General features: G+C 41.0%; 1 protein-coding gene across 1 annotated transcript; it reads right to left on the bottom strand.

Moving 5' to 3' along the window:
* Positions 1-1263: 1263 nt before the first annotated feature.
* Positions 1264-13928, bottom strand: slc45a2 (solute carrier family 45 member 2). The gene is made up of 7 exons (XM_076102067.1): positions 13466-13928; positions 11330-11506; positions 7083-7450; positions 5248-5391; positions 3923-4046; positions 3061-3266; positions 1264-1485 (listed from the first exon to the last, which is right to left on the bottom strand). The coding sequence occupies exons 1-7, from the start codon at positions 13926-13928 to the stop codon at positions 1264-1266; spliced, it is 1704 nt and encodes a 567-aa protein (XP_075958182.1).
* Between the last annotated feature and the right edge of the window lie 130 nt (positions 13929-14058).

The following is a 14058-nucleotide window of genomic DNA, read 5'->3' as shown; positions in this document are numbered from 1 at the left end:
CAGTGTTGGAAGTACCCAGGTCCTTGATTTAAAGATGCTCAATATGGAATTTAGAGCAAGCAGCCTCCGGTAATGAAAAATGAAGCCAACACGCAATTGCCAAAAACTGCAGTTCTTCAAATGGGGACTTGAGGCTGGCTCCAAAAGTGAGTCACAACCCACAGACCTCCATGATAAAATGCTTAACTTTGAAACAAAAATAAACATGTCAACATCCCGGTGCAAAAAAATAGTTTGGTCTCTGCAGTTCGTTACAACTGTCAACGTATCCTCATTCAACGGTTTGTAGGATATCTTACAAAAAGTAACTCCTCATTTGTGCGTTTTCCTACGAAAGCCAGCTACTGCTCATTATTATTATTAGTCACGTTACTACTATTACCAATACTATTACTGCTTTTATTATCATTGTTCTACTATCACTGCTGCTGTTATTTTTAATAGTCGCAATTTTCCCGTCATTATTCTGCTTAATACTCTCATTATATGAATGATTTATGTCATAAGCATTGAATTGTGTTGTTCATTCTGTACACATTGCCCTGTGCCGATGTGAGGGTCCCAAGACAGAGGATGTCTTATGTGTACAGATTGTAAAGCCCTCTGTGGCAAATTTGGGATTTGTTTGAAATTTTGGGCTATACAAAATAAATTCAATTGAATCAGTCTTTTCAACATAAACGTCCGTCTTCACAGAATACAACTTATGCTCAGGCAACAACACTACTCAGTTAGGTTTAGGAAAAGATCGTCGTTTGCATTAACATAACTACGGAAGGGCTGTTACTGAAAACAGCTACGTGAGAAATTTTCAACTTTGACTTCCATTTCACATAAGGAACGGGAATATCCGGTGGGTTAGGGGTAGAAAAAAAGTCAAGGAAGGCATTAATCTTCTCATCTAACTCTCAGCAAGACAGCAAATAAGCGTGTGTTGTTTCTGTTTTTAGGTTTACTTTGTAACATCTGCCTCTTGGGACTACAGATGAAAAATAGCCTCTTGGCTAACTCTGGCACATTTACAGCAATGTTTTTATGAATGTGCACTGTCCCTTATCAAATAAACCAACAAATAAATATTAACTATCTGGCCTCCTGTGCCACAACATACTGGAAAAACACCCATTTCTGTGCCACCTCAAGGTGAAAACTGTCCCATTAGTCAAATTAATGGAATCACAAGAATCAAAGACATGTTGACGATATAATATAGAATCTGTATTTATTAAAACAATACCATTAAATACTTTTACATAAGCAGAATTAGTCCACATTTCTGATATAGAGGGCGATGAAGATGCAGCCGAACAGGGACACGGTCGAGGCCGAAAGCACCACCACGATTACACTTCCTGCCATGTTGACCAGAGCTCCTAGACCCGCACCGACAATGATCTGAGCCAGTTGGACCATGCAGGTGAGGGCGGCACAGTCCACCCCGGAGCCTCGCTGACTTACAATGCTTCCTCGCAGCTTCAGCTGTTCCTGAGGGAGGAGGAGGAGGGGGGGGGGAGAGGGCAATATTTGATGTCATTTCTGTATTAACAAAAATGCTCAGTGCAGAAAGCAATCAATGGGTAAAAAAGAATTAGCCCCGGGAAATACCAAGACCATCTCATATATGAGACCATCTCATATATATGATTTTTAGTATCTGTATTTTTTATGATGAATAAAGCTCTCCTCGGGCACCTCAGCCAAATGCTATTAAATTTCATCACCAGCTCCCCTGGTTCAACTTAATGAGGTATTGACTGAGCATGCCGGGACACATCAAAACAAACATAAATCGGTTTTTTTCTTCAAGCAATTGATTTTTTAATAAAAGCTACAGGGAAGATGTTGTATGTTATGATTTATTTTTATGAGTCTGTACTTGTTTGGATGTTAGTTGTCAGATATGATGTTCTGAATGGGAATAATTTGTAAACTCGTTCATTAAGCAGAATCAAAAGTTATGTTTTGTTTAATTATAGAGTCCGCTTTTATTGTTTATTGATACTAAGAGCATTTTCCTGGTGTAATAAAGTAACTTGAATTAAAGTGGCACTAAACCAATTTTACACCTGACGGTCATTCACAACTACTCAACTGAATAATGTCTTTTGCATGAGCTTTCAGAGTAATCTCAGTTTTGACTTGAGGTTCAACTGGAAGTGAGAATATTATCCTTTCTGTCTGGCCAACTTTATGGAATTAAAATACTAATAAATACATGCCACTCAGTAATTTCAATACATATCAAACCTAAAAATACTAAATGGGGGTTTCACACCCAAATAAGTTAGGATGCTAATTCGTTTTCAATGACTAACAATTATTTTCTGTTATCGATTAATCTGCAGATGGTTTTCTCGATTACTTATTTTGTCTATAAAATTGTGAAAAATGTCTGTTGACACTCATTCCTGGTGAACAGTTAAAAGAACTCAACTGCAAACTGAAGAAGGCTGAGCCGAAGGAAAAACATTCTGACATTCAAAACTGAATAAAAGGAACATCAACCATTGTCTGTGTCCCCAAAAAGAACAAAAGCCCTCTGCCTCCTCTCGCCCTGACTCATTGAAACAGACCAAACAGATCTACAGATGACGCCATTAACCTAAACCTCCACAGTGCCCAATCCCATCAGGACCAGAGTTACATATGTGAGAAAGCTGTTCATTATATTTCAGCATTCGACACCATTGTGCCATCTACGTTCATCATCAAGCTCAGAAACAGAGATCTCACAGAGAGATGGGACTCAATACCGCCCTCTGTGATTGGACCCTGAGCTTTCTGACAGACCGACCCCAGGCTGTGTGGATGAGCACCAGCAGGTCATCCACCCTGACTCTCGACACTTGAGCCCCTCAGGGCTGCTTGCTCATGTAATTGTAGTGCATCTGAAAAGTAAAGAACTTGAACTCAATCCTAACTGATTTGGGTGTGTGAAGCATTAAATGGCACACCCCCCCCCAGCTCTCTGTTTTTGTCTTTTGGTTGAGCACAATGTTTATTTTCCTCTACTCAAATGCATCTCAACCCTGAAAAACATTCCTTCTGTCAGCTTAGTACCTCTTCTTCCCGCTGGTACTCCGCTATCAGGTTGAATGGGATGGTGTAGAGCGTGCTGGACATGACTCCGAATACGGTGCAGAGGATGAGCGTGGCGATGGTGTTGGGGAAGAGGCCAATCAGGCTGGTGCCCATGCCGAATACAAAGTAGCCCACAAAGTATAATCCCTTCAGGCCGATGTACGGGAGGAGGAAACGCTGCACGTCTGAAAACACACAAACGTCATCAATGAGGAAAGTAGTTTTACTTGAGAATCACAGCAAACCCACATGAAGTTTGGACTAGGTGACAACTGCTTTGTCTTTTATGCCTCTTAAAGATGTTGATAAAAACATTATGAAACCCTCCACAGTGTGCATTAGATTTGCTAAAGTTGACTGGACATTTCATAGGACGGGCTACCTTTCGTTTCAGAGCTGCAATGTTAAGAGAAAACAACAAACACGTGAAATAAATTTCTCAGCACCCTGACTAAATAGAGCCAATTTCACACTCAGAGGCGCAGTGATGCCAGTGCTTTGTTATTTGGCTGAACTTTGCTTTGCATGAAGCACATTATTTCCCTCCCTTTCACACTTAATTGCTAATTTACAAGACTACTGCTACTACAGCACACCTACTTTGTGGATTTGAATGAAACATCAGCTGGGGAAACATGTGTGTTTCCTTTGTGCAACACACTACAGCCTGTAATCCCAAACAGAATATGAGGCGGTAATTACTCACTACTACCTGCTTCCCTGCACAACCTTGTTGAGTTGCTATTGCTATTCATGACATGGTCACACTAATGAATGCTGGCTGCTGTGAAATAAACACACACACACACACGCACACACACATAAGCTTTCAGGTACTTACAGGAGTAGAGAGCAGAGGACACAGCATTAATACACAGTCCCCAGCAGCCTACTTCTACACCTCTCTCATATGTGGCGTAGGCCGTGGAGTTATGGTCTGCATAAGGATTTCCATTGTACACAATCTGCAATACAAATAGAGAAATAATTTGACAATGAGCGTGTTAAAATGCAGTCGAAGCACACAGCTTCACTGATATAGATATCAAAATGTTGGCCACCCTCGTTCATTCGGGCTTTCATCTTTTCTTTCCTTTCAACAGTCAACAGGAAGCCACTGACTCCACATTTCTCATCCCGGATGATGAAGCCTGCAGTTTTAGATTACATGCTGGTGTATCGGGTGTTAATGAACCACGGCGGTGCGGCCTGGTGTGAGACGCATCCTTTGATCAGCCTACACGCGGTGAAACTGTGAAGAATTCATCTTTATTCCGCATGTCAACCCGGATGTTACACACAACAAGAGGCTACTCACCCTCCTTCACCCTCCGTCTGCCCCCCCTACACAAACAGGGATTAATGGAGCTTCAACGTAAAAACATATTGCAGCTTGTTTTTTTTCAACTCTGTTGTTAGTCTAACTTTGTCAGCTTGCCTCGTTTGACAGTGACTAATTGATGGATTGTTACTTTGATTAACGGTTTAGTCTATAAAATGTCAGAAATGAGTGGGAAAATCTGCAATTAAGGTGACGTCTTCAAATTGCAGATCCTGACAGTTTGAAAAAAACAAAACATATTCAGTATACAGTGATATAAAACAGATTAAAGAGAATGGAAGCTTTGAGAAGCTGGAGGCAGAGAATAATTGGCATTTCCGCCTTATATATGACTTAAATGATTAACGAATTAACAATACTGACATGTAACTTCATCTTACATAAGGCTTTGCTAGAAAAAAATGTTTTTTTAAAGTGTACAAATTATACTCGAGAGGAATAGTTTTACATTTTGAGAAAAAACACTTTGATGCTTATATGCTGCGAGTTTCATCACAAGACTGATATTACTCTCATTTGTAGGATGAATATGACGCTGTGGCCAAGTGATGCTAAGCTTTGCAAGCCTGAGAAATACTGTGCAAAAATCCTCAAAATCACAGCCCAAGGTAACATTTTGATTTGTCTTATTTTGTGGAGCCAACAGTTAAAAACCCAACAATATTCACTTCATATAAAATAGAAAAAAAGCATAAACTCCTCACATTTGAGAAGCTGGAACAAGCAAATATTTAGCATTTCTGTCAGAAAAATGACTCAAACAATGAATCGACAATAAGCCACACCTGAAAGGTGAACACATGTGTGGTATTCAAAATCATTACCTGTCCCATGAAGTCTGTGAAGAAGAGCATGTTGCAGAGGAAAGCCGTCCATCCCAGCAGGTGACTGACACACAGGTAGCGGTAGTGGTTTGGCATGTTCATGATAGTCTTCATCATCGACCTGAATGTCATCCTCTTCTGGGCCTGCACATACACACAAACGCCACAGACATCAGCTCCAACAGCAACAACACTGACAGGATTGGAACACAGATTTTCCTCTCGTAGCACTCATTACTCTCCCGGTATGTTATTAGTGGTACTTAAAGGGGTCAGCTCAAAAGCTTCAACAATGAAAACTGACGTCTGCTCCGTGAAGACTCTCATTAGAATGAATGAAGGGATTCAACATATAGATCACAAAGTGAGCACTTTGACTGTGCTCAAAGGCTGGAGACGATGAGACGAGATGATGAAAGACGAAAGGGCAGATGACAAAGTCAATACTATCAGTGTGAAGAGTACTTCAGAGGCATTAAATGAAGCATGATCTGATATGACATCGCAATCTTTCACATTTAAAACCATTCACAGCTAATCACTGTATAACCTCACTAATGTGCTTCATCAAACAAAAGGAAGACAAACACAATTAGAGCTAAGACACTATCAAGGCAAAAGCATGACATGTTAGAGAATATTAATCAAACATCTTTACGAGACTACTAAAGTTGGTTTTAAGAAGAAGGTGCTACAAATGATTCTGCTAGATCCTTCTTCTTTTCATTAAGACGCATCAAACAGAAGTCAACTCAGCTGGTAGGGTTTGACTAATTGATTGATGTTCAAAAAAGTTCCAAAAATAATTCATCAATACTCAATGCATAATGTAGGAAATTGTTTAAATTGGACATTTTATGTTGCACGGGACGTATTTACCAAACTGCATATCATCTCCACGAGGTTGTTTGAATATTTGCCCTGCAGATCATGATCATGGTCCTGTTAACCATTTGATCCTGATCCCCCTCGACAATATCGATTTATGAATATTCTTGTCAAGGATTGGCTGAGTGGTGGCGTGAGAACACACAGAGGCCTCAGTACGTTTTGTTTGTAGTTGAAACCAGACAAACAAGCAGGTCAGTCGCAGTTAACATCCATGTCTGTCCAAAATGTCATCACTTAATTATTTTATGTTATTAGACATCTGTGTGAAATCGTCATGATTAGCATATAATATCTTGAGTTATGACATTATACCTTGACCTTTGACCACCAAAATCAAATCACTTCTATCTTGATTTCAGGTGGACGTTTGTGCCAAATTTGAAGAAATTCCCTTCCGGCGTTCCTGAGATATAAGAATGGACCGTACGTACATACGGACAGACGGACGGACAACCCAGAAACATAATCGCTCCAGACACAGCTGCCTAAAAATGAAAAATCGAAACAAAAATAAATTAAAAAAATAAAAACTCAAAAAAACCTTGCTTTTAAACAGGAAGCTCCTCCTAACTACAAACGAAGCTAACTAAGAAACTCACTTCTATGTTAAACCAGGCATTCATCTTTATTGTCCTAACATAGAAATGTTAACAATATAAGCTGTATAGAGTGCTTTGAAAAGAATATCGTCGGTGAAGGCTCGGTACCATATGTGCTCATATCTAATAATATTGGCAACTGCACTTTCTTGTTAACAAAACATTTCACCACCACTTAGCTTTTTGATAGAAGTTGCATTAAGACTACATTACGAGTCCTTTTTCTCTAAACTGCTATATTAAAGTCTCCCTTTGACCATGAGCATGGATAAATTCAATTTGTATTCCAAATCATCTTACCACGTGTATCTACACGAGCATCCTCGGAGACTGTAGATCACATACCTCCTTGTTTGGCTGCTTGGCACTGGAGGTCACTGAGTTGGCCTCTCCGAGAGCAGAGAAGGACCGAGGCCTGAGGTCTGGGACGGACGCAGGGACTGGAGGTGAGACGGGCTCTTTAGCCAGCCCTCCGTAACCATTGCTGTGGGAGCCCAGTAGGCGGAGGGCACTGGAAGGTGAAGGGTCAGAGGCAAACAGGTCCTTGCCCAGAGGCTGCTCTGGAATACTGAAGAGGTGCACAGTGAGGAAGATGCCCCATGTGAATGCTGAGAAGAAGAAGATGACTTGGTACTCGGAGCCCAGCACCTGACCCAACACAGAGTGGCCCCAGTCCATAGCTCCAACCAGGTAGCCGAACGCACCGCCCAGACCTGGAATACACAGCGGCAAAGGTTAAAACACTGGAGGCAGAGTTTACTAAGGAATAAATAATGCACACCCTCAGATTTTGCAAGAACTCTTCCTTTCCAGCATAATTAAGTCTCTTTCAGAGAGTGAGTTTTTAGAGCTTTTTGTTGAAGACCAGCAGCCTGCTGAGGCTGCAAACGAGAGCGGTGAAATACTGTAGAAATGTGTATTATTAGAAAAGTCACCTGTCTTAACACTGTATGCTGACAAGAATCTATGTGATTATGTGTGCAGCAAAAATATTAGTGTTGAGCACCTCTTTAAAATGACACGGGTACTTAACCTGCTTGAATTATTTCAGTGTGTCTCTTACTTTTAGGTTTGATGATACAGTAGCTTAGGTTGTGCGTGCATAAAAACGAAAAGAAAATTGGTATCAGCTATTATGAGTCCTTCTCTGACTTTCAGCTTTGACTTTTGTCGTAGCTGTTGTTGAAATAGTACTATGCATTGAGAAAGGTAACACTTATATACTCAGATATCATATGTACAGTATATATACTGGACATACAGCACTGGAAAAACTGTAAAACAAAAGAATAAAGATAGTGTCAACCTTTCATTTTCACTGGTACACACACACACACACAAATGGAAAAATAAGTATCAAAAAGGAAAAGTGAACAAATGACATTGTGTATTGTCACACTGCTGCACAGTTAATGTAATTGCTGCACAATTAGGAAATGATCCCAGCTGACATGGAGGACATATCCACATTGAATAATGAACACCACATTTGTATGAAGGAGAAGATTGTCATAAATGATTACTGCAGAAAGACAAGGCTACAAACTGTAGACAATATGATTCAAATTCAATGTCCAGGCAGTGGATCGAGTGAATATCATTTTAGCATGTTTGCCACTAAGATGAAGGCTCACCAACTGCAGACGGCGTGTGCTCCGGTGTGGTGTTAAATATCATATCTCTCTCTGTGCCTTTCATGAACAACACAGCCTTCTCTCTTTACTAAAAATACGACATATAAATGATGAGAGCTTCAAGAAAGTTGAGCAGCAGAATGGACGGAAAACCCTCACTGAATCTGCACCACTTTATAGGTCAGTTGCCTGTACAGTATATGAGTGAACAGCCTGTTGGTTAGTATGCAACATGGATGATCTAAAAATATGAGTATGAAATTGTATAGCAGGAGCAGTTTTGTTGACAGATGCCTCTCTTAAATCATATGCTTACACAATTATATACACGCACACATGATTTGAGTCAATGACTTAAAAATAATGGTTAAATAACAAAGAATGTAGGTCTCCTGAGATCGAGGCTATTTCTCTGCATCATAAAAACTGGCAGGCAAAGTAATAACCACCTCGGTCACGCTTCATTTATGCCTAAAAGACTGGAACATTGTTGTTTGTGTGCTGCATCGATCACTCTTCTCTCATTCAAGATCCTTCTCCCTTTTCTTTCTCTGTCATCAACGTCACCTCAAGTCTGTATATTTCTGCCACTGCAGTAACTCGCATTGCAGCACAGTGCAGCAGAGCAAACAGAGACATGACAGGGGCTCAACTGTGGACGGTTTCAAAGATATACACAGAGAGAGTGAAAACGAGAGGGGACGAGATTTAATATGAGCAAGGCGCAATTTGATGTAAATAGGCTATGAGGTATAAATTAAACTGACGCGGGTTCACATGACACACGAGCAAATCGCTTTGCAGGGCATTGTGGGATTCCAGGCCACAATACAAAAACGAAAGGGCAGGTTGCTTATTTAGACTTGGTTTGCAAATGTGCAACTTACTACTGACTAGATTAGAAAGTCAGAGGATCACCAAAGTCACTGGTTTCATCCTCTGAGCACAAAGAATGTCTACACCAAATGTCAAGGCGATCCATTTGATAGTTGTTAATAGGTTTCAGTCTGAAGTGGTGAACCCATCGATCTGCCAACCGAACCGACAGACCAACATTGTCATTCACGGGCCCACACGGCTAGTGTGGCTAAAAATGAATTATGTGTTCATGTGTCCAGGTTTGTATACCTGTTGCTGTAGTAAATAAGCAAGCAAGTAAGTAAGTAAGGTACATGACTCACAGAGAAACACACAACAGCTCTCTCCCTCCTCAAACCTCACATACCAGAGGTGGCAGGGGCGTCTAAAGAGTCATGTGCCTGGCTTCTGTCTCTCTCAGCCCAGACCCATGACTGCAGCACATGACTAGCTCAGGGCTGGATTACTGCCTGACTAGCATGCTCACACCACCCGGTGCCTGCTGACAGTTGAACGCACCACTGACGCTGAAAACATCCTCTTGCCTTGCAGGGTATGAAGAATATTTTCTTGAACCTGTATGTTTTTTAGACTCGTTTGGAACATATTTCATAAGGTTATGGTGGTTTACAGAAGGGGTTTGAAAGTGAAATCATACCTAAATATGGCGTATCTTATTTACTACATACGTTAATAAAGCAAGCAATCTTCAGCTGTGTAACCCTAAGATACGCATTGTTAATAAATCACCCAAAATAAAGAGACAGCTATTGATTCGCTGTCCACGGGTCCTGCCAAACTCTCTGTGTGTGTTTATCCAGGATGTGATAAATGCAACTGCAGCCTTGTTTACCCTTCAGAGAACAAATAAATGGTATGCAAATTAAGTAAATCTCCAACTCCAGATGAGGAGTCAAAACAAATTGATGCTTTGGCTGACAACAGCCTACGTCCATTATACCGGCTGAGAACATCACATTTCTTTTCATAATACAACCCTGAACTTTGCAGAAATGTGCTCTGTAGTACAAGTGGTGAATCTGTTCATCCATTAAGCAAAATATTGTTGACTTGAAGGTGAAAAGCAGATGAAAACATGTCAGCATGTCTGTATCAAAGTGGCTGATGAACACACAATTCAAAGTTTAGGAAAGGTGGCAAACATCCATCTGAGATGTCACGCTCGGTTCTGAAACTCATCTTCCAAAACTCACATTACACAGAGAAAAGGGAGTTCTGCTTTAAATAGTGAGCCAAAGTTACACTGTAATTCCCTGAGAGACTTATTATAAAAGGAAGCATTTGGTTGCTTTTGGTAACACAGAGAGGGATTTTCCACATGGGGACATTGTACTGGTGAGATTTCAATGACGAATTAGTGAAACAATGAGCAAAATGTATCAAAACTACCAAAAACTTGCACAGAGGTGAGACCGGTGAGAGTGAAGCAAAACAGTAAATTTGTGGGCTGTAAAACCAACAAAATGAGCTAAAACACTCTAAAATGAACTCAGTAACAGGACTAATTATTTATATTTCTTGAACACACATTATTGGACACTCAAATAAAATGGCCACTGTGCCAGCCAGGAAACAGTCTGGCACATAACCCCCACGTGAAACAACAACTTGCCATTTTACACTTTGTAGAGATTAAACAAACAAGATACAACATCTTCATTAGTGAACTTCTGAGATGCTGGTGGATTTATTTACCTGTTTCCCCTCGTTTCCAGTCTTTATGCTAAGCTAAGCTGTCTCGATAACGAGCGTGGTATCAATGCCCTCATCTAACTCTGGGCAAGAAAGTCTTATTACACTTATGAAAAAACAAACATCCAAAGTCTTACTGAACATGCAGACCACTCTCAGACAGCGACATCGTTCATTGAAATGTTCATATCTCCTTCAGTATAGTGCCATCATGACTAACTCACATTCATGCCCATTCATTCAAAGCAAGTCCATCAAGATGCAAGTTGGAAACAGCCAAAGCGAGAAAAGATTTATGACAGAAATAAGCATAAAATTAAAAAAATGCATATTGAAGCAAGTGCGACAACAGTGTGTGTGTTTTCTGTGCTTGTCTGTGTTACACACCTGTGAGTAGAGCATGGTAGTGCAGACCTCTTTCCTTGTCTTGATGTGAACACACATCAAACAGGTAGGCCTTGATGGGCCCGTCGATGAAGTCTGCAGCGAAGTCAAACAGCACGACTCCGAACATCACCACCACTATGGCCCATATACTCCTCAATGACCTGTCGCTGACTAGTGCTGCAAAACAGAACAAAATAGTCACACATCGGGCACTGCAGTTAATGATGGAGCTGTCAAATTTGCATGTTTATTCTAGCAAGTATAGAGGATAAAGTTACAGGAGAAATAATTCAGCACACAGCACAATGAAAGGCACTTAGAGTTGGCAGAAAAAAGTGATATCTGACAATTTCACTTAGAAACCTGGCTATTATATCATGAAGGCCAGGGTTATTTTGTTCTCTTACAAAAGGAACAATGAGGCTAAAAATATATCATGCATACTTTCAACATAATGGAGTTGATTATTTTGTGATTTAAGGAAGAGATAATGAGTGTGTTTAGAACAAAAACAATATAAAAGTCTGTTAATAGATGTATACCATGGACAGCAATTTCATGGAGTTCATCAACAGATCATTACACTGAACTGACCTTTCTGTATGATACAAAAAGAGAAATTCGGCGAGGGCAGTTACAACAATGCAAATACGTATGTCACACGATTCCCGTGGCATTCACCACAACTCTGAGAAACATGGAAAGATAATCAGCTTATCCGGCACGCGTTGGATGAAAGACATACTTTACAGTCCGTGTGATGATTATAGCAAAGCCCGGAACGTTTTTAATAGAAACTCAATCAACAATCAGAGCATTCAACAAAGAAAGAAATTATTTCAAACAAGCTGATTTAGATTTTCTTTTGACCTGAGCCTCAGATTTGAAATAAGGATCCTCGACTCCGAGTTTAAATACACATTGTGTTGCTATTTCACCTGTTTAATTCCGCTGTTTCAGTATAACAGAGATCTCTCAAACTGGTGAACCAAACACTCCCTCAAACTTTACATGGTCACTATTTTTACAGTGTTTTGGATATTTCCTAAAATGTGGAGCAAATGTTTTGTAGCCTACAATTCATTGTCCTGTCCGATGAATACTCTCATCAACATCCAATCAAAAGGAATAATTGAGGTATTGAGGATGATTTATTTCAAGAACAATACAGCGGCACTGTGACTCTCAGCAGTGAATCTGTTCATGTGGCTGCAAAGGTCACGGATTCTTTTGGGAAGAGAACTTCTCGTGATGCTGCCTGCCGGATTCTCAGAAAAGAGGGTCGAGTTGTTTAAATGTTATCAGTTGTTTCCTACTTCAAAGCTAAATGTGCAGTGTGATTTTCCTCATCATCCGGCGATCAGCTCAGTCACACATTTTACTTCAGTCACAAGTTTAAAGTGTGAGCAGTCAATTCAGGCCCTTCTAGCTCAAACACATAAAATCAGGGGAGGTGAACCTATAGGTACTGAGCTGCCGGAATAAAAGTGGAATCTCATTCTTCATTTGCTCATCCTCAAGTTGTGCAAGGCACGGTTTGCCACAGTTACAAATTCTGTATAGAATCCACTATACCAATGGTAGTTTAGCTAGAGATTGACCCATATGCATGTGTTAAGGTCCTGCGACTAGACTGTTGGCCTAAAATATTTGAAACTGTGCAGGGTGCCCCCCCCTCTCACCACAGAAAAAAAAGTGTGACCATAAGAGACATCTGAGGACATTATGCCCACCAGTTAAATCTCTATTTTTTTCTTGATGGACGTGTCTCTTTTTAGAGAGAACATACTGCCAATTTGAAGCCTGAGCCGGTAAAATTCTAAGTGATAGTAAAAGTTATAACCATGTAACCAGTGTGAGGATAATCTAATTAGATCATAACACCTCATGTGTTTGCCTTGCATTCGTTGAGGTTTACAAGATAAATCAATTATTCTTCCAAGCAGAAGCAGAATAGAAGGAGATCAAGGCGATGTCAGAGTTCAACAGTATGCTCTACACTATTTCATGTTTCTTTGATGGTAAGAACTGGTTATTAATTCTCTTTTATTTCCTCTGAATCAAAGGCGTAGTCGGCACTCAAAGCATGAACTCACTTTCTGATATGACAAGAGTAAAACTACATCTCTTTCTCACCTGAGATGACAGCATCTCCGTTGAGGAACAGGGTGATTCCCAGCAGCATGAGGATGCCCAGGGCCAGGATGTAAGGTCTCCGCCTGCCCCACGACGAACGGCAGTAGTCGCTGGCCGAGCCGATGATGGGCTGCAGCAGAAAGCCCAGGATGGGGCTGATCAGCCACACCAAGCTATACAGGCTGCGGGGCAGGCCCACGCTCAGGAGTACAGGTGTAACGAATGCTGCCTCCACAGCGTAGCAGAATTCCCTTCCAAACATGACCATTGCATGGAGGATGAGGCGGCCTCGCGAGCGCCTGGGGGGCTCCACGGCTCCGAACACGGTGCTATCCCCACTGTCCATGTAGTTCTCTTTGGAGCCAGTGTAGTCTGTTGGGTACAGAGAAGTGCTGATGTGTTTGCCAGGCTCCGGGAGCCAAGGCTGGGGCCTCACAGACTGGTCCTCCGATAAAAGGGTCATGGTTGAGAGAAGGGAAGGAAGGTAGAAGGAGAAAGGGAGAATGATAAGAGGAGATTTCGGGGGAAAAGAGACAAAGAGTATGGTAGTGTCTCTCTCAGTCCGCCAGGTGATGGATAAATGGCCAAATGCC

This window comes from Anarhichas minor, unplaced genomic scaffold, assembly GCF_050575085.1.
Source record: "Anarhichas minor isolate MPS153535 unplaced genomic scaffold, ASM5057508v1 ptg000002l, whole genome shotgun sequence".
In the NCBI taxonomy this organism is placed as follows: domain Eukaryota; kingdom Metazoa; phylum Chordata; class Actinopteri; order Perciformes; family Anarhichadidae; genus Anarhichas; species Anarhichas minor.
The sequence above is the reverse complement of the archived record's forward strand: the minus strand, read 5'-3'. Positions and strand labels throughout refer to the sequence as shown.